Source organism: Galeopterus variegatus, unplaced genomic scaffold (assembly GCF_000696425.1).
Source record: "Galeopterus variegatus unplaced genomic scaffold, G_variegatus-3.0.2 Scaffold5941, whole genome shotgun sequence".
NCBI classification, from domain to species: Eukaryota; Metazoa; Chordata; class Mammalia; order Dermoptera; family Cynocephalidae; genus Galeopterus; species Galeopterus variegatus.
The window spans coordinates 48,081-61,991 of NW_007732052.1; the positions used below are offsets into that span (position 1 = coordinate 48,081).

The 13,911-nt window shown below is 41.6% G+C and overlaps 1 protein-coding gene across 1 annotated transcript in view; it reads right to left on the minus strand.

Moving 5' to 3' along the window:
• LOC103605618 (proprotein convertase subtilisin/kexin type 5-like) overlaps positions 1 to 13,911 on the minus strand; it is a gene marked incomplete at its 5' end in the record, with an annotated part of 106,289 nt that overhangs the window by 36,277 nt on the left and 56,101 nt on the right. The window contains 4 exons of the mRNA XM_008590238.1: positions 351 to 546; positions 2,444 to 2,527; positions 12,024 to 12,224; positions 13,064 to 13,200. Coding sequence (XP_008588460.1) covers positions 351 to 546; positions 2,444 to 2,527; positions 12,024 to 12,224; positions 13,064 to 13,200 — 618 coding nt within the window. The remainder of the gene's footprint in view (positions 1 to 350; positions 547 to 2,443; positions 2,528 to 12,023; positions 12,225 to 13,063; positions 13,201 to 13,911) is intronic.

Here is a 13,911-nt window from a genome sequence, read left to right on the forward strand (position 1 = left end):
ATTGCTATCTATTTATTATTTATAATCCATCCCTTACCTACTTTAAACCTTCAGAAGAGGTGGTGAAGAAAAAAAGCTGACAATACTAGATCATGAATACAAGATGGGGAAAATAACATATTTTCACAAAAGGAAAAAGACACGTATTAGTCATGGGAGAAGAGGGCATCTGGCTTACGTGGTTCTGCTGCTGTGGGCAATGGCAGTGTCAGACAATCATCACAGGACATTTATGTGGGTCCTCTGATCCATCTCGTCTCAGGAAGAGATTTTGGTTGAATGGGAAGGGATTGCCCCAAAGTCCTGTAGGAGAACGAACACGAGCAGGAAGCAAGAAGGAGGAAACTTACTCAGGGCACTTGCTGTAGCACCTGCCTCCATGGAGGAAGAGAGAGTGGCCCAGCCGAGTCTGGCACTTTTTGCAAAGACTGGCTCCAGAGCAAGAGGCACAGTCCTCTGTACAGTTCTCACAGCTGCCACTCCTTACTGAGGGCCATGTGCCTTGGGGACAGGAGGAGACACAGGTCTGAGCCAACAGATATGCACCTGAAATCCAGGGAAGAGGGCAGATGAGATCAGTCATCACGAGTTTGTCCTAACAGCACACACATCCACGCAGAGAGTTGACACCCACAACAGCTTTCTTAACCTTTCCAAAGACCCAAGTATCCAGAGAAGATAGGCATCAGAGCAAAGGGCATCACTGTTTCTTTGCTTTCCTAGCACTATTAGGTACGGGTCACTGTGGGGGCTCCCTTCGCCCAGCTGATCAATCCTACGGATACCCTAGTCTGTGTCTTCCAGGGTAAGGCAGCTGTACATGCACAGCTCAATGGGGTCTATTCTTCTGCCTCCCCAAAGCCCATCTTGTTAGGACACTAGCATAGCAGCAGCTCTTCCACCCACCTCCCTCTTCATTGAATGGTCCATCTATTTATGTTTAATTGAAAATAAAACAGATATCATTATTAAAGAAAACAATTTTAAAAACACCCTCAACCCCAAAATTCCAAGAAAATCCTCTTGTTTTTTGGATGTAGCCTTTTATGTTTTATATGATTATAATCATGGCACACCTATTATTTTGTTTATTTATTGAAACATAACTGATTGTATGTATCTGTGGGGTACAGCATTGAATATACCTGTGTGCAATATGTGATACTTAAATCAGGATAATTAGTATATTCAACATTATACAATGTAATCATTTTTTGTGGTCCTTTACCAATTTCTCCCTCATCTCCCTCTCCTTCCCCCTTTTCCACCTCTGGTAAGCTCAGTTCTGCTCTCTCCTTTTGAAAGGCCAACAAATTATTGTAATTGTTTCTCTCTCTCTCTCTCTGTCTCTCTCTTTCTCCCTCTGTGTGTGGCTTATTTCACTTAACATAATTTTCTCTAAGTTCATCCATGTTGCTGAGAATGGCAGAATTTCATTCTTTTTTATGTCAGACTAGTATTGCATTGTGTATATATACCACATTTTCTTATCTGATGATGGGCATTTATGCTGGTTCCAACTCTTGGCTACTGTAAATAGAGCTGCAATAAACATGGGAGTGCAGGTGTCCCCTAGATATGATGATTTTTATTCCTTTGGGTATATACCCAGCCATAGGATTGCTGGATCGTATGGCAGTTCTATCTGTAGTTGTCTGCGGAACGTCCATACTGTTTTCTATAATGGCTGCAGTAATTTACAGTCCCACACCTATTATTTTACATTCTTCTGCTTCTGTATCATATCTCACTATTAACCTTGTACATTCCTACATGGCCTTTATATTGATCCCTTTAATGCGAGCATAACATTCTTCATGTTAGTGCACCAGGTAAATAAAATATCCCCTAATTCAGGGAAATTACGTTATTTACTTATTTCTAATTTAACGTTATTTTTTGGCGGCCGGCTGGTATGGATATTATGTTATTCGTGATGCTTTGTTTCTACAGATGATGAAGCAATTGATTATTTGTTGAGCCGTATGCCATGGCCTTTATTTTCCCTTTTCCCCACCATTAAATTCAGTGTCAGTAATAAAGAAAGAAACACCATGCAGGATTTTTATCCCCACTTATATTCTCTATGTTAAGTTCTCTTGTTTTGAATAATGCATTTTCAAGGAGGAAAGGAATCTCTAAAAATGTCATATCCTAGCAAATTCTGTGCCCAAGTCAACCTATAACTTCATCATGCCTTTGGATTAAGAACCTTCATTCCTTCCTTCCTTCTCTCTCTTTTTTTCTTTTGTCCTTTGAAAGCCAGTTTTTATTATTGGTCAATGTTTGTGTCCCTGTGTGACTCAGAGTAGCCACTGTGATAAGAACAGGTGGTGGGACTAGATCAAGGTTCTGCAAACCTCCTTACATGAAGACTCCAATATACATGAGTTACAAAGAATTGGCTTGGCCACTGCCACCTCCTGTCACACTCCACACTGACCTTTCGGACAGGAGGTGCACAGAGTTGCAGATCCATTGCAGGTTTTACAAGAAGGATGACAAGGCTGGTATTTTCTCAAAATGTCTGTATGGGAAAGAAACAACAAGTCAGATTTCTCCTTTGAACAGGCTCACAGTATGACACAGAGTTGGAAAAGATCTCATGGGGAACCAAGTCTCCCTTCCTGCCCAAAATAGAATTCCTTTGATTCTACATTAGCCAGTTGTTGGCACCCACCCATTGCCATGGTGTAGGCTTCATTTATTTATTTTTCTCTTACTCCTTTATTGACAATTGATGATCAGGACTTACTTTGCAAACTTCCAGTGACAGGGAATGTGGTGTCTTACAGGATAGCTTTAAATATTATGGGAATATTTGAACTAAGTGTTACTTCTTTCATATGTTAAAAACATGTGCGAGTGAGCGTGTGTTTGTGTGTGTTCACTCGTGAATGAGTCTGTGAGGCAAAGCTAACCACTCTTTCCCAGAATTCTTAGATAACCCCTTCTCTTCACTCCAAGGTGAGAACTGAGAATTCATTGTGTCTCTCATGGAGAAACAAACTTCCTTTTGTTTTTAGCTTTTAGTTCTTTGAAAAGCAGATTTCGTTATCAGTTAATGTTGGGTCTCTGTGTTCTTCAGAGCAGCCACTGTAGCATGCATTCTAAATTCATCTCACCTTAAATTGGTCCCAAATCATTGCTGAACATTCAAATAATCAACCCACCCACAAGCTTTCCAGATGGTCAGGTTTTAAGCAGTCCAGCCCAGGTTAATACACAGGAAACATTAGAAGTGTTCCCTCTTCCTCTCCCTCTGAGAGTGTTTGATGGGCAGGCTTTCCAGAAAGTCACCTCAGCAACTCCATGGGACAATTTCAAAGACATACAGAACAGCCTCAATGACATCACCCAATCAATACATATTGAGATCTTGACCAAAGCTCAGGAATTGCTCAGGAGTCAGCATGGCTCACACAGGGAAAAATTAGAAAACTTTCTAGTTCAGGACATGTGACTTGAATGGCTTGACCCCTGGTCAACTGTCGGCATCTTACCTTTGCCCCCTATTTCCTCCCCCGTCCTTCCTCCCTTCCTCTCCTGCCTTTCACTTCCTGTCTTCTCTTCCTGAGAGTCAGTGCGGTGTAGACGGTCTCTGCGCTCAGGTCCCAGCGGTGCCACTTACGGGCAGCATAACCATGGATACAGTAATTAAACTCTCAGAGTCCTACTTTCCACATCTCTAAAATGAGAGAAAATGCTTCCTCCATTATAGGACTGTTGTAAGGACTAAATGAGACCATGGGTGTGAGGTGCTTAGCACACTGGCTCAGTAACCAGGAGGTCCTTCTGCTTCCTTTCGTCTTTCTCCCGACTGTCACCAATCCATCCCCCTTGAGAGGCTTGTTTTATCTGCCTCTCCCTCTCTGCTGGTTCCATGCGTGCAATGGTACCAGGTGGCATTGCTTGGTTTCTATGATGGCACTCACGGTTAAAAAGCTGCTGAGCCTTGCTGTAGAGGAAACTAGATTCAAATATAGACGATAGAGACAGAGATAGAGATAACTATAGATATGACACAGATGTAAATATGCTATATAGATCAGGTATCAATATAATGTAGATATAATATAGATATGGTAAAGATACAGATATAGGTACAAAGGATTGTCCATGCTGCCGTGTGGGGTAGCAGGTTTTCTCCTAGTTTAGAGAAAAAAAATTGCCCTGGTTTTTGAGTGTGCTGCCATCCTGGTTCCTTCATCCCAGCATTAAGGCTGATGATTGACTGATCTACTCTCCCTGGGGGACCTGTTAAGAACTAAATTAGCCTGTGCAGAGCCACATTAGCCATGGGATTGTCACAAGTGGTCAGCATGCCTCTCAGCATGACCGATTCTGTCCCTGAAGACCTTTTTTTTTTTTTTTTTTCTTTTTTTTTTTTTTTCGTGTCCGGCAACGGATCGCAACCCTCAGTGTCGCTCCTGTACCAGACCGGGACCGGCAACGGGATCGCAACCCTCGGTGCTGCGCCCACCCCTCGCTCAGCCAGTGAGCGGCCGGTCTGTATGTGGGATCCGAACCCTCGGCGGGAGCGCCACGGCGCTCCCAAGCGGTGCACTGTAGCAGTGTGCCACTGGGCCGGCCCAAGACCTTTTTAACCTGAAAATCTCACTTAACCCTAAAGAGAAGGTAGCAGAAAGACAAGCAACAATGTTGTTGCTAATATCAGTCAAGATGCTTACTGAATGGCTGAGGGTGGTTACTCAAAGAATGACAACACGGTGGTATTCATCAGACAGAAAGCACCTTGAAAATTTTTAATGTTATATGCCCAGGCCACTGGCTGATTTTCTTTCTTTCTCTTTTTTTTTTTTTTTTGACAGCTGGCCAGTATGGGGATCTGAACCCTCGACCTTGACGTTGTCAGTACCATGCTCTAACCAAGTGAGCAAACTGGCTAGCCCTGATTTTCTTTTGATGTTATTATTTTTATACTAAAATGTTATATTTACGAATATATGAATTTTCATTCATTTTCTCGAATTTGTATAAAATTTATATATATATATACACATACACGTGTGTTTATAATGATGTATATCACATTCTGATAATTTGATATTTTATTGCACACACTTGATATAAAATTCTGTAATGGACCCATCTGTCCACCAGAGGGGACTCTGTACAAGCAGTTAACTTCGCAATTAGGCGTGGGCCGCAGAGAAAGTCATCCCCTGCCGGAGTTTTCCATCACAGAAGATTAGTGACAATCTCAACAAGTGAATTTTGACCTTGATCAAAGTTTCTCTCTTTTTTCCGCCACTCCAAAAATTCCAGACTGGACAGGGACTCAAAAAAAAAAGGTCACTCTGACCAAGAAAGTGTGGTGTTCATCCTTCAGAAATGACTACAGCTAACTATGTAAATCAAGAGGTTCTTTTCATTTAATGTATTTATTAAATAAATAATACTCCCATGGTTCCAAATGGAAAAAAGAAAAGGCACATACTGTGTTGTCTCCCTCCCAATCCCTTCTCCACCCTCCACCCTTTGAAATATAGATTGTCTTTACTCACAGTTTACCACTTTGTTTTTTTTTTTTTTAAAAAAATCAACCCCGTTGACTTCATTGTTCAAACACTTTATATCCTTACTAACTTCTGACTGCTTGATCCATGAAGTGAAAGTCTGCTACTATTTCGTTTCTTATCATTTCTCCTTGTAGTTCTGCAGTTTTTCTTTATGTGTTATTATTCTGACATTATTTAGTGCTTTAAAATTTATGAAAGGTATATCTTTTCTCTAGATTGTTTCCTTTACCATCACAAAATTTTCTTCTTTGTCTTGTTTTATACTTTCTACCTGAAATTCAATCCTATCTGCAACTATCGTCATGACCTCACTTTTCTTTCCATTGGCATTTGCCTGGTATATCTTTTCCTACTGTTTTCTTGTCATTTTTTTTATGTCTCCCTCTCATGTACATTATATACCCATTCCTCACTTAATAAAAGTTCAATTTAAAACCTTCAATTTAAAAAAAAATTATAATACAAATTTATATTAATGATATGAATATTGTTAGGTACTACTGGTATTATTGTTAGAATGTTGACACTTATTTTAATATTTAACATTAATGATGCACCACTCAGTACCAGGCAAATATATGAATTTTCATTCATTTTCTCGAATTTGTATAAAATTTATATATATATATACACATACACGTGTGTTTATAATGATGTATATCACATTCTGATAATTTGATATTTTATTGCACACACTTGATATAAAATTCTGTAATGGACCCATCTGTCCACCAGAGGGGACTCTGTACAAGCAGTTAACTTCGCAATTAGGCGTGGGCCGCAGAGAAAGTCATCCCCTGCCGGAGTTTTCCATCACAGAAGATTAGTGACAATCTCAACAAGTGAATTTTGACCTTGATCAAAGTTTCTCTCTTTTTTCCGCCACTCCAAAAATTCCAGACTGGACAGGGACTCAAAAAAAAAAGATCACTCTGACCAAGAAAGTGTGGTGTTCATCCTTCAGAAATGACTACAGCTAACTATGTAAATCAAGAGGTTCTTTTCATTTAATGTATTTATTAAATAAATAATACTCCCATGGTTCCAAATGGAATAAAGAAAAGGCACATACTGTGTTGTCTCCCTCCCAATCCCTTCTCCACCCTCCACCCTTTGAAATATAGATTGTCTTTACTCACAGTTTACCACTTTGTTTTTTTTTTTTTTAAAAAAAGATGACCGGTAAGGGGATCTTAACCCTTCACTTGGTGTCATCAGCATCATGCTCAGCCAGTGAACCAACAGGCCATTCCTATATGGGATCCGAACCCGTGGCCTTGGTGTTATCAGCACCACACTCTCCCGACTGAGCCACAGGCCAGCCCCCACCTTGTTTTTAAAAACCAAACATATTCATTCTTTTTGATGGCTTGATAATATTCCACTGTAAGGATGTAACGTACTTCATTTCTCTAGTCTCCTACTGGTACCATTTAGTTGTGGGTTGTTTGGTTTTTTTTAATCTTTGCTATTTCAAATAATGCTGCAGTGACTGGGAAGTCAAAAGGTGCTTCTTTAGGCTTCATAGATCTGCCAGGACAGAAGCTTTTCTGAACAGCCTCTTCCCAGTGTCACCACTTAGCACGTCGGGAATGTCATTATACTAGGGCACTTCAGACAGTCCATGGAAAGACTCATATTATCTTTAATTCTGTTTTTCCACAACTGTTTGAAGTATTCTCATATGTTTCAGAAATCTCCCTTGCTGAATTTGCTTCACAGTTTTTCCCCTTTGAGCATTGGGGATAACCCATGTTCACGGTCCCTCCGCTCTACATTTCTCTTACGACTTCTGTGTCCCTCCCCACTTGCTCCTCGCCTGCCAGTTTCTCAGGCTGGTTTCTGCTCAGCAGAGACTAGCTCTGCCATGGTGATCTCTCCTCCCTATTTCCCTGTTACCTCTTTTGATTTGAACCTTCCACCTTCGTCGCTCCTGCAGCAGGCTCGTCACCAAAGATGGGTTTGCAGTGGGCACAGCTTCTTTTTTATTAAAAAAAATAAAGTGTTTTACTTTTTTAATGCAAAAAGGATAAAGATAAACTTCACCTATAATCCCACCACCCAGGAATGTCTGCTGTGGGTACTTTGGTACATAAATTTCCCATCTTGATATCCAATATGCGAGTATAATTACATATATGTAGAGATGTGTAATCATTTACATCTCTGCATAGATAATGCTGACTCTGCACGTTGCATTTAACGTTATAAATCTTATAGGCATTTTCTCTTGTTGTTAAACTTCTCTGCAAACATCATTTTTAATGGTTTGCATATTTATTATGTAAACCATAATTCACTTAATTTTTGTCTTTTGTTACATTTTTAGATTGTTTTCCTCCTTTTCCTGTTATTATAAATAAGCTGCTATCAACACCTTTGTGAGTATATATTCCTGGCTAAATCAGGACTGTGCCTGGCTGTTAGATATCTGGACTGCCCATTTATCTGCTACCTTCTTTCTGGGGCTATTTTCCCTAGACCTGTATTACTCTCGAGGTCCCCAAAATTGATTTCCTTCATGAGCAAGGAAACGCTGTTTTGAAAGTAAACTAGTGTTTCAAGTGTTAATACTGGATTGGTGTGAGGAGATAAACTAACTTTTATTGTGTCATATATGTTCTGGGAGCTTCATATGTCATCTCTCATTTAATTTTCAAAATGATGTTGTATGTGTAAGGGAATTGCATGTTCTCATTTTATGGACAGGGAAACTGAGGCTCAGAGAGGATGAGTAACTTGCTCGAAGTCACATTTAACTAGTAAATAACAGAGCCGGGGTTTGAATTTAGCAATGCCTAACTCTAAAGCCCACATCCACCAGAGAGACTTTTCAGTAATTAATTTGGATTTTAAATAGTTTGATAGAGGCCAAAGCAATGGTGTGCTGGTAAAATAGCCTTCTAGAAAAATGAAAAACAAAAATCTTTATTTGTAGCGTTTCCAATTTTCATGGGGTAAATGTTCCCACCACAGCTGATTTTAAGCCATCAATGGTTTAACAATCCACTTACAAAATTCCTGGATATTTAACAATCGGTGCAAGCTGATACAGCAGCTCCTCCTACCACTGGGCCAAACATTTAATTACTTACCCAGTGGCATGTGTTTTCTGGTTGGTTAACTAACTAAAAATAATGTCCTTGTTTCTAAGTTAAGCGAGGCAACTGTACATATCTACGAAGTCCTTCTAAAAATCAGATTTCCATGGGATCTTTAAAGTTTTCTAAAGTTCAGTGACTATTAGACAGCACATCTGCCTGCTATTCAGGTTGATTTTTTTTTTTTTTCCCCACATGTGAATGGCTTTCAGTGTTTGTGACTGACTCTGGGATTCCAGTCTTTCCACGAGCGTAGGAATTAAGATCAAAAGACAAGCTAGTGATAAATTGTTAGGATGTGGTCAAAGATGAAAAGTTAATTCACCATGTCTGTGCTTTGTAGATTAGACTATCATCAGAATATGTAATTAGAGCCTGCTGCAACATGGTTTCAATCAATGATGGAAATAGGTGGGTATGGGAAATGTGCAGGAGTTATTCCTAGGACTTACCAGCACCACCAGGGGGGAAACCACTTAAGAAAATCCAAATGATCTACCAGTAACAGAGGAAACCGTTTCCATCCCCAACAATGGCTTCAGGAAATCAGCTGAAGCCATCATCTTTTTCAAAGTCCATGGTCTGCCGTACCTGAACATTTCCACCAATGGTGGCTTTGTGTGATGGTTGAATCACTGACAAAGTCATCTGTGGTCTGTTTAATATTGGATTTAGTCCTGCCATTTAGGGACATTGGACTAAGTATTCTTCACAGTATATTAGTGACCAGGACAGAAGGTCTGGGGATGGTATATTCATTTGTGCAGTGATTTTTGGGTGGCTGGAAGAACAGATTGCTGAGTAGCCCTCTTTGGAGATTACTCAGTCTTGGCTGGAGGATTTGCCAGGCATGGCCTGATCTGTGGAGGAATCTCCATCCTTTGGCGATGTAGGAGGTATTGCCACTCTGTTGGCAGTTGGCAAAGAATGATGGCTCTCTCAGTATTGCCACTATCATCCAGATTAAACACTTCATTAAGGAGGAGTTCAGGAGACACTAGTTGGATTTTTATTTCTAGCTGGTATTTTCCCAGCACATGCTGACCTGTGCCCCCACAGGGTCAGTTGCAGTCTTTGGATGCAAACGTGATCTCATTGTTCCCACGGGGGAGTGGTGTGGGTGAAGGAACGGACAGAAGTTGGTGTCATCTTACTTTTCCTACCTGAATCTGAATCTGTGTTGAAAAAAGAACAAAAACAAAACACAAAAACCAAAAACCTTGCTGGTACCACCTAGGCAGCTACATTCTCTCATAAACATGCTGTAATTTGTCTGGGCTTCCTCTAAATTGACCCAGGATGACTGCAATCTGCTTTCCATCATCTTAAAGGTGTGGCTAATTAGTGCTGCTCTCTGGAAACTTCCATTCTCCTATTACACTCTCGACCTTGTTTTTTAAGGAAAAGTAGTCAGGAGAACGATGTAGGCCTCAGCTCACACACTCCCGGGGCTTTATGGAATGAAGTTCTCGATTGCTCTCATTTCAGTGCTTCGACTGTGCTGGGGAAGCTGAGCTTTGGCCTCACCTTGCTTAGTGAATAAGTGTTTTTTTTCCTCTTTGTTAATGTTCTGCATGTCTTATTTCATAGGTCATAGAAATGGAAAAGTGCAGTGGATGTCATTGACTTTATTGCTTTTGTCCAGCCATGAGAAACATTCTCATCTGCTTCCTGAATCCCTTGTTAGTGCAAAGCCCCCCAATGGACTAAATCCTTCCCTCTCTTCAAAAACATTGCAATGTGATCGTAGAAAATGCAGGGGGTGGGTGTGGTGCTGCGATAAAGGCGAACAATCAAAGCCCGATTTCTGCTTGCAAAATGCGTAGTCCAGTTGAAGGGACGTGTAATCCTTTGGGGAATCAAGTCTGCTCTGACTCTTGGCTCCCTGGACCTTTTCATCATCTGGACGCCAGATAAAATGCAGATGTTCCTAGCTAGAAACACAGCACCAGACCATTTTCTTCTTGGCTTGCACTGCCTCTTAAATGCCTGAATGCCAGACAAACTCGTTTTTAGCATTTTGGTTCAGCTGTAATTCACGGAAGATATCCCAATCTGGACTGAATAATTTTCTCCCCATCTATGTCTCTGAAATAGGTCCTGTGTTCTCCGTGGCCTGTGGCTGCCGGACTGATGATGGTCTCCTGGCTGCTCTTCCTTTAAGTCACATGTGCAAAACTATCATAGTAGACAGAAGCATGGACAGCCTTCCTCTCAAACCCAGCGGGAGACTTGTTTCCTGTCCCAGATCCATCACTCTCTCAGACCCTAGGAAGATTCATCCCGTGCACACCTCCTTTTAGCTGCTGATGCCTCTGCACAGAAATGACTTTTTAACAAATTCTTGCCTCAAAATCAAGAGAAGAGCATCTCTTGTTTTCACGAGTGTCTCTGCCTAGAATGTGACTCAGATTTTCCCAGCAGGAAGACGATTTTGTTTTTTAACCACCTCAGCCATGGAGAAGTCAATGAAAATTTGTAATTACCTTGCAAAGAAGCCTAGAACCGAGGAACCAATGTAAGGAGGACAATTCTAAAGACTCGGGGGCGGTGGGGGGGGGGGAATACCTGCAGGTCTTTACTGTTAGAGTCCAAGCTCCCACACTTTTCCTCCCTCCTGTCCTCTAGCAAGCCCCTCACTTTCCCCATTTACAACCGGGGAGGGCAACTATTAAATGGCAAGCTTGAATGATGGCAAGTTCTAATAATTCAGCCAGAAAGATCATCTGTTTTAGCATAAATTGCAATATGTTAGAGCAGTTCTTTGTCTAACTGGGAAAGCGGGGGGGGGGGGGGGGGGGAATACCTGCAGGTCTTTACTGTTAGAGTCCAAGCTCCCACACTTTTCCTCCCTCCTGTCCTCTAGCAAGCCCCTCACTTTCCCCATTTACAACCGGGGAGGGCAACTATTAAATGGCAAGCTTGAATGATGGCAAGTTCTAATAATTCAGCCAGAAAGATCATCTGTTTTAGCATAAATTGCAATATGTTAGAGCAGTTCTTTGTCTAACTGGGAGAGCCTATCCTACAGGTAAAGTTTGTCTTTATCAGAACAAGTAGACACACATGCATGTGATTGAAGGTATTCAGAAATTTTTGAGAAAAGGGTCCTTGGGCCATTTCCCTACATGACTGTCTTTACGTGCTCCCGGCGGGCCTATCTCACCCATGTAGAAACTCGAGTGGCCAGACCAGTCACAAATTGCCCATTGGGCTCCCCATGCTGGCCAAATGCCAACCACAGTGTCCTACCCTCTCCTGCTGCAAGCATCAGGGAGACCCCAGCCCAAACTCGATTCTCCCTCAAAAACAAGAGTTAAAGAGGGAGGGAGGCAGAGGAGGCAGCTAGACTGCTGCCATCTCTTGGGGAGGCACATACCATTCCAGAATGTGCCGCCCACCTGGGTCTGGGCAGGATGAACACATGTCCCCTGCAGCAGCTGCAGTCCTCCTCGGCAGCTGCTGCACTTGTCGTGGCCAAGGCCGGTGCAGGATTTGCAGGTGCGGTGGCAGGGCTCACATTCTCCTGTGTCTTGGTCACCATAGTAGCCAGGGCCACATTTCCTCACACAGCTGCCATCTACGGAAGAGCATGAGGAGGAATCGTGAAGGCAGAAATCTGGCAGGCCCAGCTTGGAGCTCTGTGCAAGGCCAAGTTCTAAAGAAGCCGAAAGAAATCTTAGGAACATTTTTGTTCATGTTTGTTTTTAGAGCAATCAAGATGGCTTTCGCTTATTTTAACCAAGCAATATGTTTTAACAAATCCAACACTTTATCTAAGTCCTCTTTCAACTGAGAGTTTAAACTGACCATCAGTTTAAAGGGTTCAGAGAATTGAGTAGAAACGCTTGAAGCCTTGAGCTGTAGAGAAGTGTTGGCGACCATTGTGGGCTGTCTGCTTACTCTCTCTCCCACAAACATTCAAGAGCACTGGGCGATTAGTTCTTCCATTGGAAGACACACAGTATATTTCTTTCCTAACTATCTATTTCTATCGAAGTCAATGAGTTGACTGAAACAAAAGACAAGGATCCTGTTCAACTCTTAACAGTGCCCAGGAGTATATAACATGGATTAGGTCTCAAGAAAAGGGTCATGGTTTGAATACTCCAGGTGACTTCAATTCCAAAATATTTATCTTCAGGTCCCCTCATCTGTCCCCTTCCCCTTTCCCCACCCAACTCACTCTTGTTTCCATCAGCTTGGAGATATTTGAAGTTAATTAGTGAAATATGAACTATGCTTCAGTAATAAAGCAGAAGGAAGTAGTCCTGGCTAATGTTTATTTTCAAACCAAATTAAAATTCCTCCTTGGCCCAGAGGCACCAGCACAGGAAGACTGAAACCAATCACGTTATACTGCCTGGGCGGAGCTCCGGAGCCTGTTGTCACTGTGCACGATGCCATTTGCTGGCTTACCCAGGAGAAAGAAACCGTCCTCACACCAGTAGCACTCATTCTGGTCACAGCTGCCACAGTTAGCAGCACATGCTTTGCATTCCAGTCCTTCCCTGTAGGTCTTCTCAGGACAGGTTTTGTAACAATGGTGTTCAAACCTAGGGGAAGAAGGCATAGTTTCTTCCATGAGATATGTTGATATATTTCTCTTAACAATTGCAATTTAACCTCCTTAGATACGTCTATGCACTGTTTTTAACAAAAGCAGATCATAAGAAGGCATAGTTTCTTCCATGAGATATGTTGATATATTTCTCTTAACAATTGCAATTTAATCTCCTTAGATACGTCTATGCACTGTTTTTAACAAAAGCAGATCACTGGATTTCAGGGGAGGAAATTTTCTATCGGTTTGTTGTGTCCCCTCAAATGAAGTCATTAATCACCTCCTTCTGGACCTTTGAGGACTGTAGCTGACAGCAGCTGGGAGGAGCTGGGGAGAAGGAAAGGGTTACTGATATTTATTTATGGAGCACTGATTATGTGTGAAATATGAGCTCATTTAAATCTCCACGCAAATTCCATATGGTAGATACTACTTATCTTTATAGATCAGGGAATCATAAGGCTAAGTCATGATAAGCTCAAGGTTAAGAGCTCAAAATCACACAGCGAGTTAGATGTGGGACTGGGATTTTATCCAAAGTCTGTGAACAGATAGCTTGTGTGATTTGCCACATGGTAGCTGGCACTTAGAAGGCTTGAAACAGCTCAGCGTTGAGTTCAGGAAGCTTACTAAAATGTCTGTAACCAATTATTCACAACAGTGAGGTGCCTTAGCGTGTACACATATATTTATATTTTCTTTT